Raw genomic sequence first — 21,888 nt, 5'->3', positions numbered from 1 at the left:
AGCCCTTACTGGCTAATTCTGATATCCCGATCAACCCATCTCTAATAATCGGTGAGCACCGGTCTTACCTGGAAGATTCTAGCCTAGTCCATCCTGGGTCGAGCTTTATGGCGTGTGTCTGCCTGGGAGCTGGGAGTATGGCGTCTCCCTGAGGCGTCTGCTCCTGAGAGCAGAGCGGTGGAGTCTCTGAGCTCACTTCCTCTTCCTCCCAGCATTTTGTTCTGTTTACTCCTCCCACCTATCCTCTAACCAATAAAATGGGCCAGGGCAGTGCCTTTATTAGCCAATGACCTTCCTCCATCAGCAGTGGCCAACACTAACAATGTTCTAGCCAATGGAAGCTAAACAGCAAATGTTGCTTGACTGGGACATCTAATAATTGGTGGCAAAGCATGGACAGCATGACATTTTGGTAGAATACTCATCTAATCAAAGCTTTTGGCTCATGGTGAAAAAGCAGAGCCAGAGAAAATAATGAAAAAAAAGTTATACTGTGAACATGCTATTTGGGACCTGGAGAGACTCTTCAGTAGTGAGCTGAGGATGACACAGCAGACAGCCTTTAAAACAGCCTCAGCTCTGTGGGCCATCTGAAAAGCACAGTCCATGATGGAGATTCTACTCTGAACATCTGCCCTTCCCAGAGACTGAGAACCAAAAAAGTGATTCCATGAATTTGAAGTCTTAAAATCTTAGATTTTGAAAAAAGCTAAACTTTAATAAGAGAAATATGGGTGTGTCGGCAAGTTACAGGGCTTGTGAATAAAGAGAAACACCCCCATAGCACAGAAAGAAGGGCCGGTGGCAGGCATAAAGACATAATCTACATGCACACACTCTCTCTAAAGCCCCAAATCATGCTCAGTTGTGCCAGCCCAGCTGAGTTTGGGTCCTACTCCTGACACTCCTCTGCTGCATGACCTTGGACGAGACTCTTAACCTCATGGCTTCCATTTCTTCCCTGGAAAATGGCCAGGAAGAATGATGAGTGCTTGACACCACCCACTCCAAGTTTATGGAAAATGCTATGCCAGAAAGCGTTTCTTGCTTCTGCTGGGCATCTGAGATTGCACGGCTGCCTAAGCTGTCTTTCCAGCCTGGAAAGCACTTTGTGAACTGAGAAGTTTGCTGAAGTTCTGAAGTGCATTTTCTTTTCTCTAGCGAAGTGACATAAAGCACGGCTGTCTGTTGTGTGCTGTCTGAAGGCCTGGGTTGGATTTTATGGCTCTCAGATTCTGCGAGGGACAAACTTTCCACAGGGTCCTTCACCTCTGACTTGAGTGTGTTCATCTCTAGAATGAACTACTTATGCCAGGGCATAGTGCACACACCCGTAGTCCTACAATGAGGCTGAGGTTGGAGGGCAGCCTGGGCTGCACAGTAAGACCCTGTCTCAGAAACAACAGCAATGGCCCAAACCCCAACAAAACAAAACAAAACAAAACAAATTCAATTTCATTAACAAAAAGAGATATAATTTTATAATAAATGCTAGTTACTGTGATCATTAACTTTTGATAAGCCATTTTAGCCTGCAAGCTATATAAATTTCCACTCTTCATTTTTAAATGAAAACCTGCCTCAATTTTTAAGCATCAAGTTTATTTTTTACATCGTTGAAGAGTTCAGCCTTTGTCTTCTTACCAAAATAGTCATAAGTTGCCTGCAAACCAAATTGTGTGTGTGTGTGTATGTGTGTTAAGAACAATTCTTTCCTCTTAACACCTCCATAAAAATCCCAGAAAAAATAGTCTCCTTTGCTTTCGTGGCTTGGGAAGGTGAAAACTCTTTTCCTCATCACTTTTTGGGGAACCTTTTTTCTACTGAATTTATTTCTCTAGACCTCAGAAGGTAGAGAAGGCTGGTGCTTCAAGGCCATCTCTGTACTCCTTCATGGTACAGACCCCTCTCCTGAAGAGATACCAAACACCTGTTGCTTCAGCTGCCACATGCATGAGGACACCAGTGTCTTACGACTCACTATAAATGTCACCAGTTCCTGGTCACTTAAAATCAACCACTACTTTATGTCTTTGTTTTCAGGCTAGAGATGAGTCTGGAGCCTTGTACACACTGAGCAAGTGCTCTGCCAGTGAGCTGCATCTTTAATCCTTAAGGTTTGTTTTTGTCAGGATCTCACCAGCTATCTCAAGCTGGATTGGAACCCAGACTGATCTCAGTCTCAGGACCTTCCTGCTTCTATCTCCTGGGTGATAGAACTGTAGGCATACATTACCACAAAAGTCATGACTTCAAAAAATAAACTGATACATGTTAAGTTAGGCAACAGTTATTATATAACTTGTTGGATCAGGGCCCACGAGCAATTGTCTCCAGAAAGTTTAGGAAGGCTGCTCGTGTGATAAAATGGTCTGTAGCAACCTGAGTCTTTGTGAAACCGCCTGAGTTGTCCAACTCATCTCCTCAAGATTTCTAAACAAACATAAGGTATTTTTACATCTCTATCATTTTGCCCACACTTTCCTCTGGGTTAGCTGTGTGTGTACGTGTGTTTCTCTCTCTCTCTCTCTCTCTCTCTCTCTCTCTGTCTGTCTCTCTCTCTCTCTCTCTCTCTCTCTCTCTCTCTCTCTCTGTGTGTGTGTGTGTGTCTATGTTTGTGTGTGTGTGTGTGTGTGTGTGTGTGTTAGCTATTTGTTTATTTTGGAGCAGAGTCTCATGTAGCCCTAGAAGACACTGAACTCACTAGGCATCCAAGGATGATGCTGAACTTCTGTTCCTCCTGCCGTCCCCGCCCCCTGCTCCTGAATGGAGATGATACAAGCATGTGCTCCCTTGCCTGGCTTTATGTGGCACTGAGGACCCAGCACGGGATTTGTGCAGAATGATCAAGCATTCTACCAACTGAAGTGCACTTCCAGCCCCAAAGTATTCCATTTAGTCACAGAACACTAATATGCTGAGAGCAGTCTGAGTTTCTCAAACCATATAACCACAATTTAAGGGAAACCCTGAAAACGTGGATCTGCTTCCTTCAGAAATACACCACTCTCTGGAGGTCTAGAAACTTCCAACATCCTGACATAGAACTGAAGGTGCCTCTTTTTCTGTTCCAAAGCTGTGGTCATTAGAGGCACAGGAGGCGGACCTCAGGCAGTGTTTCTTTACCTGCTGCCCCTGCCATGTGCTCATCCATGCTGAGCAGCAGTTCCCAGGCAGCGGGCTGGATGTCTCCATACATCTCCTCTGTCAGGATTGGAGCTGCCTTGATTAGCAGAGACAAGGGAGCAGGTGACAAGCTCATCACCTGGGAAAGAGATGCAAATCGTGATTCAAAATGTTTTAAGACAACAATCACTTAAGAAACTCAAGAACCACCTCCCTTCTCTGGTACCCTTGGGTGACCTCAAGATATTTGCTAAACAGGAGAGGATTTAGGTGATGAGGCATATAACCTTGTACTTTATTAGTTGAGGTGAGCAGGAAGAAATATTGATCTGTAATATTTTCATCACACACACTGATTTACAATTACTGAAAAAATTAACCACGAACTATGGGCATCTCTACAATAAAGAAAGAAAGCAACAACCATGATTTGTCCTCACATTCTGGTAGATTTTTAAAGCTTTCTTTCTTCTATTTTCTCTATGCTAGCAGATTTCCACTGAAAACCACATGGGATCTGGAACCCATAAGGAAGTCCATTTATAAATTTAATTTCCGAAGGCAGCCTGAATTTGGATGACATTTCCCTTTGAAATGGCATGATTATACATTGTGGCTATGGCCCCACATCTACCCACAAAGTCCTACTTCATCCATCATTTCTCATAATTTATATATATATATATATATATCCTATATACATGGAAACACACATATGTATGCATATATGCTTACCTATAATCTAAATACATACATACGTATATATAGATAAGCAATCATTTTAAACATTCTAGAAAAACATGAAAAGCCCTTTATTTCAATAAGGAAAAGAGATGATTTCAAGCTTGGCTTGTAAGAGCAAGAGAATAGTTCGTCAATAACTGGATAAGTAGGCCAATGTATTATTTCATTTAATCTATGCAATAATCCTTTGAGATAGGTATATTCCTACGATGCTATTTTCATAGATGAGACAACAAAGCGCTAGGGAAATGAAATTCCTTGCCCATGTCTTAGAGACAGAGAAGCAGACTGGGCGTATGGATATAGATGGTCTCATTTGGAAACCTGTGGAGAGCCATGCTAATGGGAGATTAGCTCCATCGGAGACCACAAAGTGCAAAAGATGCAGTTCACTCAAATTCTAGGCCTCACTCTGTGTAACTGGATATTTTAGCAAAAAGGATTTTTCCACCCCTTGCACACTTGGTTGTTTGCTTGCCAGTCAAGAGAGTGAGTATTCATGGCGACACAAGTCCAGCTTTTATTTTGTGTCCCAAACCCTAACTGGCAGGCTGTAGGGGGGCTCTTCCCTGCTAATGCGCTATGCATGTTTCTGGTCCACCTGCAAATACCTGAAGCCTGATGTACTTCAGCATTCCGGAGTCCTTTTTCCCTTCCAGGTTGACATCTGGAACCCTCTTCTTCAGTGAAGGAGTCCTTAGGCAGGACTTATCTGAGCACTAAGGGAAGGAGAGGTATGTATTGAAGGCACGTTTACAAAACCCACAGTATACCTTCTAATCGATGGTATAACTTTTTTTGAACAGGTATAATTTTTCTTAACACTTTCTGAAAAGCATTGGTTTTGTTGAGGAAAAGGGTATTAAATATGATTCTTATGAAGTTTCTCTTTTACATTTGAAGAAATAAGGATACAGGCAGTGGCAGGCTCTGACCAAGTTGCAAAGCTAGTTATTTTCCAAACTTGAGAAAAACAAAGGTTTCCTGATTTTCATTTTAGGTTTGATTATGTTCTTTCAAGTGACTAAAAGAAATTTTAAATAAAAGTTAATCTAGATAAAATGCACTCTATTCCAAGGTACACACTCAAGTATGTGGTCAGGGAAGAAAGGAAGTATTTCAAGTGTTAAGATACAGAAAGGCAGACAGGGTGGCTGGGGAAGAATAATTCGATACTTCCCATCATCTCAACATAAATTGGATAGGTAAAGTGGCTTCTTGGGGTAAAAAAACCTATAGAAAACAACAGCTCTTCTTAGCAAACTGTGCCTTTAGCCTGGTTCCAGAACAGGCTGTTTTCTCTACACAGAGATGAAACAATGCTTGCCTCTGACTCCCAAGGTGCCAAGCCTGGGAGGGACAGAACAGTTTGGAGAAGAATTGGTCCTTCCTTGTTTGTTAATCCTGACTTTGGATTCCTTCCTGTTTTCCTTTTTTTTTTTTCATTCCAGACTGTGCAATCCCCTCACAGAATAAAGCTCATTTATTTATTTTGCCAGGAGGGCCAGACCAATGAAACACTTTTTCCATCTATGCCAAAAGAAAAGCTAAACTCAAGCATTTTTAGCAAAGCTTCATAGTGTGATAAATGGAGAGATTTCAAAAGAAACAGCAAATCTACAAGCATGCACATGCCCCGAGAAAGTCACCTGAAAATCTGACCCAAAAAAAAAAATCCAAGACAATGAATCCGTTATAGGACTGGCCTGGGACCATCTTTAAAAATGAACCTACATAGAAAAGAGGACATCAGAGCTCTAGCTGTGGTTTTGAAAGAAAAAGAATAAAAACCATGGAAATGCATACTTAGAAATATAAAGCAATTAATAAATAGGAAATATGCTGTATATAAAGTATACATATGTATATAAATAAATATATAGCATAAAAATCTTTACAATTATTTTATAGCTATAGCTTCGTACAGAGATGTAGAGGTGTGTCTTACAGCTTCTGCAAAGATGTGTGGTATTTAAAATCCCTACCGGTGTGGTGTATCTTTCTACTCAAAAATAATACATGTGCATATCTGAGTTGCTAAAAAAAAAAAGACAAAAACTATGAAAAAAGCAGAAAATCCCCACACTCCCAATTTAATAACAGTAATTACTTGGTTCCATTTAGTCTTCCTCCCTTGACGCATCTTAGCAAAACTGTGATAGCTTTCTGTGTGCAGCACACACTTTTAAACAACCATTTCACGGATTTTCTAGGGAGTGATGATTTTAGACTTTTAAAGAGTGTATCCCTTTGTCCTCTGGCTAGACCTTGCATCCTCTGGGCTCATGGCCCCCTCTCTACGTTGCTGTCTGCTGTTGTCACCTGCTCTGCCCCTGACCCCCAGAAGTCTTTTCTTCCTCTATGAAGACATACATGACAACACTGAGTCCACGTGGATAATCCAGGACTCTTTCTCATTGTAAAATCCCTAGCCATCCCTGCGAAGTCTTACTTGTCATGTGGGGTGTCCTGTTCACACGTCCCAGGGGGAAGCTCTTCTCACTTCCTTTTCTTACCACCACAAACTCCCTGAATTTTTGTCTATAAAACAAAGTCTGGGTAATGCTGCATGTTGACTCACAAACACAGACAAAGCATCTGTCTGTCTCACACATCTCCTGCTGTTTCTTAGCGCTGCATAGATCTGTGTAGTCTGCTGATGGAGGAAGGTCATTGGCTAATAAAGGAACTGCGTTGGCCCATTTTATTGGTTAGAAGATAGGTGGGAGGAGAAAACAGAACAGGATACTGGGAGGAAGAGGAAGTGAGCTCAGAGTCTCGACATCTCTCCTCTCTGGAGCAGACGCCTGAGAGAGACGCCATGCCCCGCTCCCGGCATGAAGCTCCAACCCAGGATGGACTAGGCTAGAATCTTCCCGGTAAGACCGGTTCTCACAGATTATTAGAGATGGGTTGATCGGGATGTGAGAATTAGCCTGTAAGTGCTAGAGCTAAAGGGCCAAGCAGTGTTTAAAAGAATACAGTGTCCGTGTAATTATTTCGGGGCATAAGCTAGCCGGGCAGGCGGCTGGGGTGTTGGGGACACAGCCCCGCCACCCCTATTACTTCAGTCTGCTTTATATAATTGCTTATGCTCGAAATTTAATATCCAGGGCAGATAAAAACATCACCATAAAAACGTCTTTTCTCCTGCCCTTGCTCTACTGCCCAGTGACTGCTCACTCACCTCCTTCTGTTTCTTGCCCCTCAAAGCCACATTGCTGATGTTGTTGCTCTCACGCAGGGAGTCCACACTGTCCCCGTAAAGCAGTTTAATGGCCCTGACGAGCCGGGCACAGGAGCGGCTGTGGTGCAGGTAGCAGTGGGGGTGGCAGTAGTCCACGTGGGGGCAAATGAAACTTTGTTGGTTGCATAGTAAGATCATGACCTGGAAAGGAAATAAATACCCACATATTCATCCAGGCAACAAGGGAACACAGGAACGGGAGATGGAGAGTCAGAACAAGATCTCTTTCTTCATCAGTGAGCGAAAACAGTATCCCACAGGTCAATAGCTAGCTATGGGGCTCTGATTATTTGGCCTTTGTTCTCCCTCCATAACTAAGAGCGACTTTTAGAAACACGTGAGCACTGGTTGTGAAGTATATGGCTTCCAAATATCCCTCCCAGCTCTTCCGCTGTGACAGGAGCCAGAAGGAAGAGTCTACAATGGTGAGCCCAGTTCCAGAGTTCTCTAACTGACCCTGAACACCTGGGTGCCCCCTCAACTCCCACCGGCACTGGGTGGTGCTTGAGAACACTTCCGCACCTTCAGTCTGGATAGTCATCGTGAACTGGAACCTGAACCCCACCAGAAAGCCTCATTTCAGCCCTCCCGCTGATGCCCTGCCACCTTACACACACTTCCTACTCTGACTCTTAAGCCACTCTAGCTCCTGAGTGAAATACTTTAACTGGTTCAAACACATCTCCTAAGATTTTCCACTAGGATTCTAGAAACCTCGGCTGATTTAAAAGATACACTTATTTTAACATAGAAACGAATTTGCAACGGAAATATACAAATTGAAATTGCAATTCTGGTGCTCAGATTCAGGGCCTTGCACATGCAAAACAGGTATCCATCACAGAGCAACAATTCTTCATCCCAAATCTGTGGCTTGTGTTTTCTGTGGTGCTAGGGATCAAACTCCTGGAACTGTGTAATCTTAGGCAAGTGCTCTGTCACAGAAGCCCCAAGACTCTAAGTTTGCAACTTCAAAATGTTTTAAGATTTCTTTTATTTTACACATGTGAGTGTTTCATCTGCACATCTGTATCTGCACCATGCATGCCTGTGACAGTTAAAAGGGAATGCCAAATCCCTAGGAACGTGAGTTATGGACGGTTGTGACCTGGTTGTGGGTGCTATATTCTGAACCCAGGTGCATAACATTGAAAGTAACCTTCCTTAAAAGATAGTTTGTATAAAGCAACACTCTAAACACCTCTGTCACCCAGGAAACCAGCTCCCACCTTGGGGACTAACCTGTGAAGGACTGTGTGCCATGACGAATGAGAACAAAAAGCCTGCGCACACAGAGGAGGGCAACTGAACCTACTTGGCAGAGCAGGCCCAGGGTGCCTTAAGACTAACATGTCTTGCTTATTCTGAGGCAAAGATGCAAGCCACAGTCATCTCCATTCTCCTGTCAAATGAACTATATCTAAGCCTCCAACATTTTCAACAAATATAAATGGTGCTGGTGCCTTGGTAGAATACCCAGTTCACTTCCAAATTTACTGTGTATCTTCTGATACGCTGCTTCATACTGTAGTATGGGGAGGACATAGGAAAGAACTCAAAAGGTTCTCATGTTACTCTGAATCTGGTGGTAAAGAGAAATACCAAGAATGCCTTTCAAGTACACACACACACACACACACACACACACACACACACACACACACACAAAGTATTTCACTAGACTTTGCTTCAGAGAATTCTGATATAGAAGTTCTGAGGTTAGCAACAACTTGTTTAGCAATCTATAATCTGTAACTTTAACATTCTACACTGATATTCCTTTACTAGTTTTATTTCTAAGAGGATGCTTAATAATTTATACAATTTGCTATCTATGCTCTGTGAAAGCTCCTCCCACTGAATTTGAGTTAGTCCAACATCTTGTTTTTCACTGATAGCATATAGCAAAAGTGTTGAAATGCCCCTTTCTGACTAAATTGCTTATGACTGTGATTTCCCTCTTTTTAGTTGTCTCCTGCTATCTTTAATGAAACAATTTGTCATGACTCAGGACCCCACAAAGTAAAGAACTAAGAGCAGCTTCTGGTTTATCAGGATGGCTCAGTGTATGAAGAGTACTTGTACAGGCATGAAAGCACTTAGTTTGAATCTTCAGCACCCACATAAAATCTGTGTGATTGTATGTGCCTGTACCCTCAGCACTGGAAAGGCAGAGAAAAGTAGATCCCAAGAGCTTGCTGGCTGGTTGGCTGGCTTGCCTTCCAGTTTAGCTGAAATGGATAAACTTTGAGTTTAGTGAGATACCCTTCTTTAAATGAATAAATGAAGAGTGAAAATGGAAGACAGCCAGCATCCTCCCCTGGCCTCTGTATGCATGGGCATGGAATGTTCCAAGTTCATTGACCAAGCTCCTGGAGGGATCAGAGTGAGTGCATAAACAGAAGACCCGAGGTAGAGCTGTAGCCCCAAATATCAGACAAACAGAAGAAACTGAGATTCCAACTCTGCTATACATTAGCTCCCATCTGAATAGGAGCCATACCTCTGCAGGAAAACAACAAAGACAGGATAGAGAGGAAGGGAGGCATTGAGAGATGCCTTTCCTTTCTATGTGCTTGCTGACTAAATAGCAAAGAAGCCATGTGGAAGTCAGCTGACAAATAGAATAGAAATTCTGACAATTTTACTGTGCTGCAGAAAGAAATACTGGAATTCTTTATTATCTGTCAGGACAGAGTGAGTCCTTGATGTAGAATAGCATCCTATAAAGCCTTTAAACATTTCTAAAGATACAGAGTCAACTTGAGCTGAAAATACAAATAACATCCTAGCACATCTTGGGTGCATACATGTACAACCTTGGCTGCTATCAACTCCCTGCAACACAGTGATTCACTTATCACAATAAGCCAGCACTGACATATCATAAGTAAGTCCATCGTGGATATCAGGTAGCTCACTTGGTGCTGCCCATCCTATGGGTTTCTACAAAATGTGTAAATATCTCTATTATTGTGTCCTTATAATTTTTCATCTGCCTGTTCATGAAAAGATGGATTATAGTAAGGAAATAGACCAAGAGGAGTAGCAGAAAGTTTGCTTCTTTCAGAATATGAGAGAGTGGACTGAGCCAGTGACCTCGGCCAGAGCAGGCCTGAGGCAGGAAACTCCACAAGAGCAGGCCTAAGCCAGTGGCCTGGGCAGGAACAGGCCTGGGACAGTGAACTCCATTGGAGCAGGAGCAGATCAAGACCATGGACATTTGCGGAGGCAGAACTGACTGAGCCAGTGAACTAGGCTGGAGCAGACCTGAGACAGTGAACTCCACAAAAGCAGGTACAGAGAAGCAACTGCTGAGTGAGTGGACCAGAGCCAGAGACTGCTGTAGGTCCAGGCATGAATCTGAGACCTTCCAGGGAGTAGACCTGAGCCAGGACCCCCCCTGCTGGTCTGGGTGTGAGTCTAGTACCTCCCAGGAACTAGTCATGAGCCATGACCTCTGCCAGTTTGGGAGTGATCTGGGACCTCCAAGGGAGTAGTAGGCAGGAACCAGAGATCTCTGTGGGTCCAGGCATTGGTCTGGAGGGAGTAGGCAGGAACCAAAAACCACTGCAGAGTCTGGGCGTGAGTCTGGGACCTCCAAGGGAGTAAGCCTGAGCCAGGTCCTCTGAGGGTCTGGGTGTACCCAAGTCTGGGATGTGGGATCTCCAAAGAAGTTGATCAGAGCTAGAGACCTTTGCAGGACAAACTCCAAGCCAGGGACCTCCACAGAAGCAGATCCAGACCAAGGACATTTACAGGAACAGGTCTGAGCCAGCAACCTAGGCCAGAGCAGGCCCAAGACAGCAAACTCCACAGGAGCCCAGCAAACCCCAGGAGCTCTGAGTGATCTCCAGGAACATGCAGTGACCAGTGGGGTAACTAGAACCATGGCACTGACTGTACCACGAAGAACAACCATTTGAGCCTTGGATCCACTGGCACCCAGATGATTAATCACCAGAGTGACAGACAGCCCCAACTACACTAATTAGAGGAAAAGATGAGTAGGCAAGGTAAGGACACAAGCAATACCACAAAGAGCAACACAACGCCAGTAAAATCTAGAGACCCTACAACAGCAAGACTTGAACAACCAAATATAGATGAAACAGAAGAAAATGACCTAAAAAATAACTTTAGGAGAATGTTTGAGACTCTTAAAGAGGAAATGAGAAATTCCCTCAAAGAAATGGAAGAAAAAGCAAACAAAAAAATTAGAAGACATCAGTAAATTCCTTAAAGAAAAATAAGAAAAAGCAATCAAACATATGAAAAAAACCATTCAAGACTTGAAAACTGAAATAGAGACAATAAAGAAAACACAAGCCAAGGGAATTATAGAAACAGAAATCATGAGAAAATGATCAGGAACCACAAATGCAAACATAAACAGCAGAATACAAGAGATGGAAGAAAGAATCTCAAGCATTGAAAATACAATAGTAGAAATAGACTCATCAGTCAAAGAAAATATTAAATCTAACAAAAGCTTAACCCAAAATATCCAGGAAAACATGGGACACTTAAGAATAATAGATATAGAAGAAGTTAAACTCAAAAGCACAGAAAATATATTTGACAAAATCATAGAAGAAAACTTTCCCAACCTAAAGAAAGATATGCCTATGAAGATACAAGAAGCTTATAGAACACCAAATAAACTGGATCAAAAAAAAAGTCCCCACACCACATAATAATCAAAACAAATTTTAAACATACAGAATAAAAAAAGATTATTAAGAGCTGCAAAGGAAAAAGGCCAAATAACATATAAAGGCAGACCTATCAGAATTACACCTGATTTCTCATTAGAGACAATGAAAGCCAGAAGGTCTTTGTCAAGTGCTATGCAGACATTAAGAGACCACGGATGTCAGCCCAGACTACGACACCCAGCAAAACCTTCAATCACTATAAAAAGACAAAATAAAATATTCCATGACAAAACCAGATTTAACCAATATGTAGTACTAGAAGGAAAACTCTAACCCAAGGAGTTTGCTACATCAACAAAAACACAGACAATTGATCTTACAGCAACAAATTCCAAAGAAGGGGAAAACACAGAAATTAACATCACCAACAACTAAAACTAAATCAACAAGAGATAACAATCACTGCTCATTAATATCCCTTAATATAAATGGAGTCAAGTCACCTACAAAAAGACACAGACTAACAGATTGGATACAAAACCAGAATCCATTCTTCTGCTACATACAAGAAACATACCTCAACCTCAAAGATAGACATCACCTCAGAGTAAAGCGTTGGGGGAAAATTTTTCCAATCAAATGGACCTAAGAGACAAGCTGGTGTAGCTATCCTAGTATCTAACAAAATAGAATTCAAACTACAATCAATCAAAAGAGACAAGGAAGGACATTTCATATCAGTCACAGGAAAAAAATCCACCAAGAGGAAATCTCAACACTGAACATCTATGTCCCAAATACAAGGACAAACTTATATGTAAAAGAAACAGTTCTAAAGCTTAAATAATACATTAAACCCCATACACTAATAGTGGGAGACTTCAACACTCCATTCTCACCACTGGACAGGTCAGTCAGACAAAAAAATTAACAGAGAAATGAGGGAACTAACAGATGTTATGACCCAAATGGACTTAACAGACATCTATAGAACATTCCATCCAAATATAAAAGAATATATCTTCTCAGCACCTCATGCAACCTTCTCAAAAATTGACCACGTGCTTGGTAAGAAATCAAACCTCAACAGATACAAAAAAAAAAAATGGAATAATCCCATGTATCTTATCAGATCATCATGGTTTAAAACTAGAAGTCAACAGCAATACTAATTCCAAAAAGCCCACAAACACATGGAAATTAAACAATGCTCACCTGAATCTCAATGGATCAAGGAAGAAATAAAGAAAAATTAAAGACTTCCTAAAATTCAATGAAAATGACCACAAAACATACCCAAATTTATGGGACAATGAAAGCAGTGTTAAGAGGAAAGTACATAGCATTAAACACCTACATAAAGAAGCTGGAAAAATTTTACACTAGTGAATTAACAGAGCATTTGAAAACTTTAGAACAAAAAGGAACAAATTCACCCGAGAAGTAGACAGCAGGAAATAATCAAATTGAGAACTGAAATCAACATAATAGAAAAAAAAACAATACAAAGAATCATTGAGACAAAGAGTTAGTTCTTCGAGAAAATCAACAAAATACACAAAGCTTTATCCAAACTTACCAAAAAGCAGAGAGAGAATATCAAATTAACAAAATCAGAAATGAAAAGGGGGACATAACAGCAGACATGGAGGAAATCCAGAGAATCACCAGATCATATTTTGAAAACGTGTACTCCACAAAAATTGAAAAACTTAAATGAAATGAACAACTTTCTGGATAAATGTCACTTATAAAAATTAAATCAGGATTAGATAAGCAAATTAAACAGACCTATAACTGCTGAAGAAATAGAAACAGTCATCAAAAGTCTCCCAACCAAAAAACAAAACAAACAAACAAAAAAACCCAGGACTAGATGGTTTCAGCTCAGAATTTTACAAGATTTTCAAAGAAGAACTAATACCAATACTCCTCAAATTGTTCCACACAATAGAAACAGAAGGAACATAGCCAAACTCTTTTTATGAAGCTACAAATACTCAAACCACATAAAGACATTGCTAAGAAAGAGAATTACAGATCAATCTCACTCATGAATATTGATGCAAAAACACTAAATAAAATCAGTAAAAAAAAAAGAGCAGAGAAAAATGTAGAGCTCAATAAAAATCAATAAAAAAAGAATATGAGAGAGCACCTTACTTCTTCATGCCCAGTTCAAATCTTTGCTCCATCTTTGCCCAAAGGTTTTAAGGGAGGCCTTCATGCCTTTGCACTCTGGCTGTCTATCTGAGGCTTGATCTTCTCATCTAGAATTTCCTTGATCCATTTAATGTTTTTAAATTAAATTATTTATATTTTTGACAGTTTTGTAGATGAGTACAACATATTTATACCAACTCACTATCCCTGCCCATCTCTAACACAGAATCAAGAATGACACTGACCTTGCTCGCAAGGTTATAGCATTATGTTTAAAATTGACCACGATGCCTGACCTGTGTCATTCAGGACATTTTGAGCATTGATGTAGCTCAGTCCCTCAGAGTTTTTCCTGAGGTCTGGTGACCTAGAAGCTAGCCATATAACAAAAGACCTTAGTTAGTCCTCGACACAATCCAGCGGCATAATATTCCCACTTTGAATTGAGAGCTTCAACTAAAATACGAGGCTACACTTTCTGTTGGGAGCACACTTATATTGACAGTCTAGGAAGGTTTTGTTCTAGAGATCTCCCAAGATGGATACTTACATGAAGCCATGACATATTTCTGTGGTAATTCTCCTCTGTGCCGGCAGTGCTCATTCCCTCAGGCTCAATGCTGGGTTCACTGGCACTCCAAGGGCTCCCTTCTTCAAAAAAGAACACCAAGAAAGAGTTCAATGTTCAGTCTCCCTGGAGAACACGCCGGTATGGTGTCATTGTCCATGCTTTTGAACCAAGGGCAGACTCTACCATGACCCAACAGGTTACAGGGCATAGGACTTTGATAGAAGATTATTAAAAAGAGCTGTTCCCTAACCACAAACTGGACTGGCAAGAACAAAGACATTGATGATCTCTGCTATGGTGGCTTCCAATGTTAAGACATGAGAGCAGAGAAAAAAAGAGTCAAGTCCTTGAGATGAGCCAGTTACATATTGAGTGTGCCCAAATCCATTCCAGGCTGCTCAGACTTTACAGTTGTATCTAACCAGGGACACAAGCTAACCTGCACTTACATCATAGGGCCATGATGCCTCCCTGGGCTTGTGGTTGCATCTCCACTACTATTATAGACATCTGGCTTTGCTATGGGAGCTATCCAGTGCTGCGAGGGGGCCTTGGAAGGATTACAGTGATTTGACAGCAATGACAGCCAATTGCAAGGAAGCCTTGTGTCTTGTCTATGGGAAATATAAAGGAAATCTCACCATCTCATTTACTACCCACAAAGCCTTGCCCTCAAATCCAAAAGCTTCACAGATCCTCTTTGACAACAAAGCTGCATCTCTAGTCTGGTTACTTTGATGTGACTGGTGAGGATGGGTTGATCAGTTCATATAATTCTAAACACTAACTGATGATAAAGTTATATTCACCCTGCAACAACAAAAACCACTTTGCCCTATTATCTCCTTGAGAAAAAATAAGTTGAATCTTAACTAATGCATAAATTAGCTATTTTTAAAGGCGAGGGTGGGTGGATGTAGAAGCATTTTCTATTTTAAACTTCCTTTGATTAGACATTCTGCTTCTGTCTGACAGACTTTATCGATCATTTATCCACGCTTACTGCTGCCTTAGAAGTGGAGACTGACTGGTAGGGAGAATGTTCTTGAACATGCACCAAAGATTTAATTCTAGGCAGCTGCTGAGCTCGACACTTATCCTTCCTAGTCTTTCCTTGTCTGTCAAGATGCCCAAATACTGGACAACCACATTAGGAGATCTGGAGACTCTTCATGTCCTACAGAGGTAATCTATGACTTTTAGTGCTTTGACTGAATGTATAGCTCATGCTGTACACTAGACACATTTTACAAAAGCATCCTTAAAGACAGACTCTGAAGATCATGAATAAACAACTATTCCCACCAGATGGTTGGTGAAAACACACCCTTGAGACAGCGGGTGACCCACTGAGGATTCCCTAGGTTTCAGGTCCAAACAACCACCCCTTCTTAGTGATTTTTGTTTATTTGTATTTTACTGTCAAGTGAAGGCTACAGTAACAAAGTTCAAACATTTGACTTTCAAAGTCCTAATGAGTAGTATGGATACCTGGGGTTCTAAAATTGTCCTTGTTGCCAAAGCAGTTTCTGTTCTCTAGTGAACACTTTCTATGCTCAAAGTTCAAAGTGTGGTCTTTGTGTCAGCAGTATCAGCATCACAAGGAAGCTTATTTCAAATGTAGAATCTCAGATCCCCACATCAGCTGCTGACTCGGAGTTTGCACTTGGACCAACTTACACATGCCACACGCACCTGCTCAAAAGTCCGTGTGCTTCTCTACAGAAGGAGTTGTCTAACCTTAGGCTCTGGTCTTGCTCTGTGACCATGGGATGAAATGGACTTGGCTGTTCCAGGACTTGAGTCCTGCCTTCTTACCCCCCACGTCCCTGCACACCCCGCTCTTCTATGTTACCTAGGTCAGTGACAGTGTCCCTGCTCTGGGACAGCTGCAGCTCCTCAGCCTCAGACTCTGAGTCCTGCCGTGATAACTTGCTGCTCTTTAAGCTGCCGACTCGGCGGATGCTGGACAAGGAACCCCCCTTCTTCACCTGGAAACTGCGGGTTCCTTTAATCTGGAGCAGGCGAGAACCTCCTATCCTGATCTTCCTGCTGGGAACTGTATTGAAAGAATAAAATAGGGCTTTCCCCGCTTAGTTTTCCCCAGCCAGTTTATATCCACATTCTTCCCAATTTGTCCCTGACCAGCCAACTCTTCGCTGTCTTGATTGAGCAGCATTTCTGGCCTTGCTGCCAGCCCCCAGTCACCACGTTTGGCCAGGCAGGAGACCAGGATGACCAGGAAGGGCTGGTGCAGTATCTTTCTTGGGCAAAATGCCACATTGTGGCTGGGAACAATCTGCTCTCCCTCTGGCCCAAGGTTCATAAGCATGAGTGTGTTTACACAGCACCATCACCATGAAGAGCTACCACATTTTAATCACATTCCTATTCAGTTCAATGGAATCAGACTCTACTGATTTTGTTTCTCCTGTGAAATGGGACTTACAGAATTCTGAGAACTGTCATCGGAACCCTTATCTGTAGAGTAATCTATTAAAAATAAGCACAAGGAGTGGCCTCTCTCTGACAGTCAGAGCTGTGTAACTCTGTTCCTTAGCAAAGACTGTGAGGGAGTGCTTCTCAAGAGAATGCTTGTGTGTGCATGCACATTTGTGTGTTTGAGGTAGCTCTGTTTCCAATCATTTAGGGATCTCATATCTTCCTCCTTTTAATCAAATATTTAATGAGATGTGAGTATAAATGTTGCATGCCCTGAGATATCTTACAGTTTACATGTAACAAGAATGGGATGCATTATTCGTGCTTAGTATTCTGGAAGAAACAGTCGCCAGGGTGGAAATAATATGGTGAAAGAAACACGTTGAAGCTTCAAACTCACTTTATAAAAATCAAAAGCACAATTATTTTTGAGGTAATGTATATGTTTTTCTTTTCTTTTTAATTTTTCATATTATCAATATCATTTTTATAATTGTAGGATAAAGCAAAAAATTCAAGGTTCAAAACCATTAGAAGAAAGGGGCTAGCCTTACACACTTGTATTAGAAGTACAAGATTTCCCATTCAATATTTAAATCAAGCTTGTAAATGTATTTTGAAATCAGGAAGTTCAAATTTTAGTTTCAGGTTTCTCCCTTTAACAAAATGCTTACATAAGCCAATAATAAAACTCGTATCCTTTAAAATGTTAGTTGAATGTAACTTTTGACGCCATGTGAGGAGGTCTGAATAATTCATAGAGAAGTGAATGTTTAGTCTCTGGATTACTCTTGTGACTGAAAGAATCTAGAATTACCACTGCTCTGCTTATACCAGCTTCTTGGGGCTTCCTGCATACACCTGAATAGAACCGCACATCTGGAAGAATTTCTAGCAGCACAGCTGGATAAATGCCACAAAAGCTGTAGTGTACAATGCTGTATTTTGATTAACACACAAGATTCACCCAACTGTATTTTTCAATATTGTTTCTAGGTTTAATTTGGACTTCATAGCTAATTATTTTTAATGACCACTACTGCAATTTCATGTGTAAGTAGATTGAGAAATAAAGAGTAGATTACAGTGATAATTCATAGATTTTATTTTTGTAGAGGTGCACACTAATGCCTTTTGCCTGAGTTTATGATACTTTTTAGGCTACAAATGAAACTAAATAACCTCAAATTAGTGGGATCTGAAAAAGACTTAACTTTGAGAAATTGTTCTAACATAAAAAATAATTGGAGACCTCCTGCAGCCTGAAAAATTAGGGTTCAGAATTACAACATCGATTACTTACAAGGGACACAGTGAGGAGAATTCAGGCTTAATGTCGCTCATGAAATATGCCATCTGAGACTATATGCTACTGAAACATAGAGACCATATGCTATATGTCTCCTAACAATAAGAACTAAAATCAAAATGAAACAGATTCATCTGATGTGAATAACACATCTCCCTTTCCATACGGTAGCATTAGCAAGTCCTGCTAATATCACAAGCATTCAAAGTCCTACTACCTTTTCTCTGGTCCAGTGCAGCTACCTTTAACTGTTCCTTCCTCCCTAGCTTCTACACATTTAGTCACATACACTGACCCACAACCTCCAACATATTTAAAATATAATTACAATTTTAAGCATATCTACCAGACTCTGCCTGCCTCTTACCTTTCTGGCCTATCTCCTGGCACTCCTCCCCAGTTCATTCTGAAATAAGTTTGTTGATCTTTTCGCCCTCCTCCAAATGCTCTAAGTTCACTCTTCATGACATCCTTGGCTTCATAGTTGCCTGTGTTGGGAACACTCAGTCTTCAGATCCCTCCATTACTGAAATATCTCATGAAAGTCTCTCAGTTTAATGTCCATTATTAGGAACTTCTCCAACCATAGCTCTTCCTATATTCTAATTTGTTTTACTTTCCATTATATCTTTAGAAAGTCTAGCACTTAGTGTTACTAATTGCTATGCTAATAGTGATATGCTTTTAGCTATGGATTAGTATGAATGGAAACAGATGCAGGTACACGCTCTTGTTGGTGGCTGCCTTCTGGGAATTTGTAATGACTCCTGGTATAGAGCAGGTGCGCAGAAGCTGCATGCAAAATGAGGAGATGCTTCCGTATTTTGAAATACCGGTTTTAGTTTGTCTTTGGGGCAGGAATAAAAGTATTTTGTAGATTCTGCCTAGTGATCTTGGGCAGATATTCTCAGTTTTTAAGAATAAGTTCACGATCATTTTCTTTGGTAGAATCTACTTGTTCTCAAGTTACTAATTTCAGGAGCTGATTATTTTGCTTTTATAAAAACAGATGGTATAACTTTTAGAAAAAATAGTAATTACACTTATCAGTGTCCCATTGTCACAATTTTGTATTGGCTGTAGTAGCTCATGTGTTTGTCAAATGGCTTATGGAATATTTACAAATCTTTAGAGAGAACATTTTAGGGTTATATTGTCATTTTATTCATAGTTTTAGGTTTCTGTTATCTATTTATAAGACAACATTTATGTATTAACATAGGCATATTGTATAACAAAAATCACTAAGCATGTGAGAGTTTTATCAGTAAAGACAGCTATATAAATAATAATGAAGCTGACATGGCTTTATAATTAAGCCAATCTTTTGCTTTATAAGATGACGTAGAATTTGTTTAAGCTTAACTGGATATTTGGAATTTTTATTTAATTTAGATAATAATTGTAATAATAACTTCAAATGGTTAAAGACTAGTTTCCAAATTAAAGTATTGTTGGTATATTTTTAAAAATGGAAGTTACCTTCATTGGATACATATACAGTAAATATTTTAAATCACATCGGCTTAATACTTCTTCATGTCTATAAATTCCATGAGACTATTTGTTTTTCTTAGAACACAACCTCTGTCATCAAAATTCAATAGGATATCATATAATGATATTTATATGTTAAATGTGGTAACATTCTGCTGTTGAAATATTCAAAGTTTTCCCATTGCACCCCCATTTCTTATAAGACAAAATATTTTGTGTTTTGTCTATATAGAACCATGCCACCCATTGATTAAAGTAATCAAATATGCACTCATTCATTGTCTACAGGACACTGGAAATTATTTCAATGTACACAATCAACTTTCTACCAAGATATACAGATTTTTTAAGATATAAACTCTTTACAAAAAGCATTGGAGGACAATGAAATTTTAAAACTAAAAACTTTGGATAGTGAAGGTGACATTTTAGGGGAGCCTTACTTATAACTGACACTGTTCAGGCCTACCTGGAGTTTTCTGTGTTGAGATCTGACTTAGCTGCTCACAATGTAGGATGATAAGGATCGCAATGGTAACTTAACACGCTCTTTCATTTGCTCTATGTATTCATCCTATGTTTTACCTGCACTGCCTTAGTTAGAGCTCTAAGGATATAGCACAGAGGCTGTTTATCTGACTGACTAGAAGAAAGGACTGTGGATTTAAAGGCAAGTCATGTATACATGGCCATACAGAGAAGGGCCACATATTACCCATTTTAACTAGGGTCAGCTCCACATTTTGACGTATGTGAAACTGAACTTAGGGTTCATCACACCAAGTGACAGCTGAAATATAATGGCTCTTGCTTTTGTCTGTGACTATGTAAGCATCAGCAGCAAAACATACAGACTATGTGCTATTACCTAGTCAGGCCGTAAAGAGGGATGAGGAAGTAGGTCAGGGTATAAGAGGGATGAGGAAGTAGGTCAGGGTATAAGAGGGATGGACAGTCCTGAAGAGGAACTCCAGACAGGCCAGCTTCCTACTGTTCTAGCTGGTTCCCAAAACTAAGGTAGGCATTTCTGCTTTGCAGTTGTTGAGCTTGTGGCTTTTTTATTTATTATCTCTTTCTCTACACATTATATATACATGAGCCTTTGATCCACTTCTGAACTGGTGTGTCATTAACAGTCTGATGCTACAGAAGACAGCATCCTGTAGAAAAACATGGACGCTGACAAATTTGAACTGAAAAGTAATTAAGAAATTTGGACTGTATATTTAAGTTTAACCAGCAGATTTTAGCTATATTCTTTTTCACTACCAAAGAATTATATGTAGTAATCACAGTGACTATATACATATATTTTATTGTCTCAAAGTCCTCTGTCAAGAAAAAGTAAAGTTATAAGGGATTACTGAAAAATAGTTGAATTTGGATGTTTTCCCATTTGTACTGGTTAATAAAATAACAGGTCATCTTAAGGCTGATGGCATCACATTCATTGTGGTCAAGGGAGAATTGCTGAACCAGGCATTGAGGCCAAGGCAGTCTAGATGCCAAGTTAACCTCTAACTAATGGTGGTTCCTACCTCACCGGCTGTGAAGAGTCTCTAGGATCACATTGTGTGGAGCCAAGAATTTGGGCACAGTTTTGTGCTTTAGACCCCAGGCCAAACACTTCCTGTGAGAAAGGCAGAAACATGAAGCAACCCTTGCGCTTCCCTACCTTTCTTCTCCTCAGCACCTGCATCCGACTTGAGGGTGTGGCTGCTGCTGTGGAGAGAATCTTTGGAGTCCTCGTTTTCATCCAGAACTCCAGCGAAGCTGATCTTCCTCTCATATCTGTGCCGGTCCAACTCAGGATCCAGACGGAGCCTGCAGCTCTCCAAGTCCTGAAAAGGCATAGAAGAGCATGTCTGTGCTGGGCTGTCCTGAGACAAAAGCCAGAAAACTGGTCTCAAGGCCCTGTCTCTGCCTCAGCTTCCCAAGTGCTGCAGTGATAGGCAGGGGCTTCACTGCTCCTCCGACTGCACTGATATTGTGGCAAACCTCGATTCATTCTGAATCGCATTTGATTGCACTTAAAATTTCCTTACTGCTCATTTTAAATTGTGGTCTTGAAAAAATATTCTTGATTTGTAAAACAAGTGTTCCCTAACTGGTAACTTCTTATATGTTTTAT

The 21,888-nt window shown here is 40.6% G+C and overlaps 1 protein-coding gene across 8 annotated transcripts in view; it reads right to left on the bottom strand.

Moving 5' to 3' along the window:
• Positions 1 to 21,888, bottom strand: part of Unc80 (unc-80 homolog, NALCN channel complex subunit) — a 180,762-nt gene that overhangs the window by 71,573 nt on the left and 87,301 nt on the right. For 7 of the 8 annotated variants that reach the window (XM_041631949.1, XM_041631953.1, XM_041631950.1 and 4 more), the window contains 5 exons: positions 21,433 to 21,598; positions 14,489 to 14,589; positions 7,058 to 7,258; positions 4,482 to 4,589; positions 3,127 to 3,265 (listed from right to left, as the gene is read on the bottom strand). In XM_041631949.1, the coding sequence (XP_041487883.1) occupies positions 3,127 to 3,265; positions 4,482 to 4,589; positions 7,058 to 7,258; positions 14,489 to 14,589; positions 21,433 to 21,598 (715 nt within the window). Of the gene's footprint in view, positions 1 to 3,126; positions 3,266 to 4,481; positions 4,590 to 7,057; positions 7,259 to 14,488; positions 14,590 to 16,364; positions 16,569 to 21,432; positions 21,599 to 21,888 lie in introns of all 8 variants that reach the window. The other variant, XM_041631955.1, reaches the window with a different exon arrangement.

The sequence above is a fragment of the Microtus oregoni genome, unplaced genomic scaffold, assembly GCF_018167655.1.
Source record: "Microtus oregoni isolate MIOR12 unplaced genomic scaffold, Mior012 000038F_ref0000394, whole genome shotgun sequence".
NCBI classification, from domain to species: domain Eukaryota; kingdom Metazoa; phylum Chordata; class Mammalia; order Rodentia; family Cricetidae; genus Microtus; species Microtus oregoni.
This window is presented reverse-complemented; position numbering and strand designations above follow the sequence as displayed.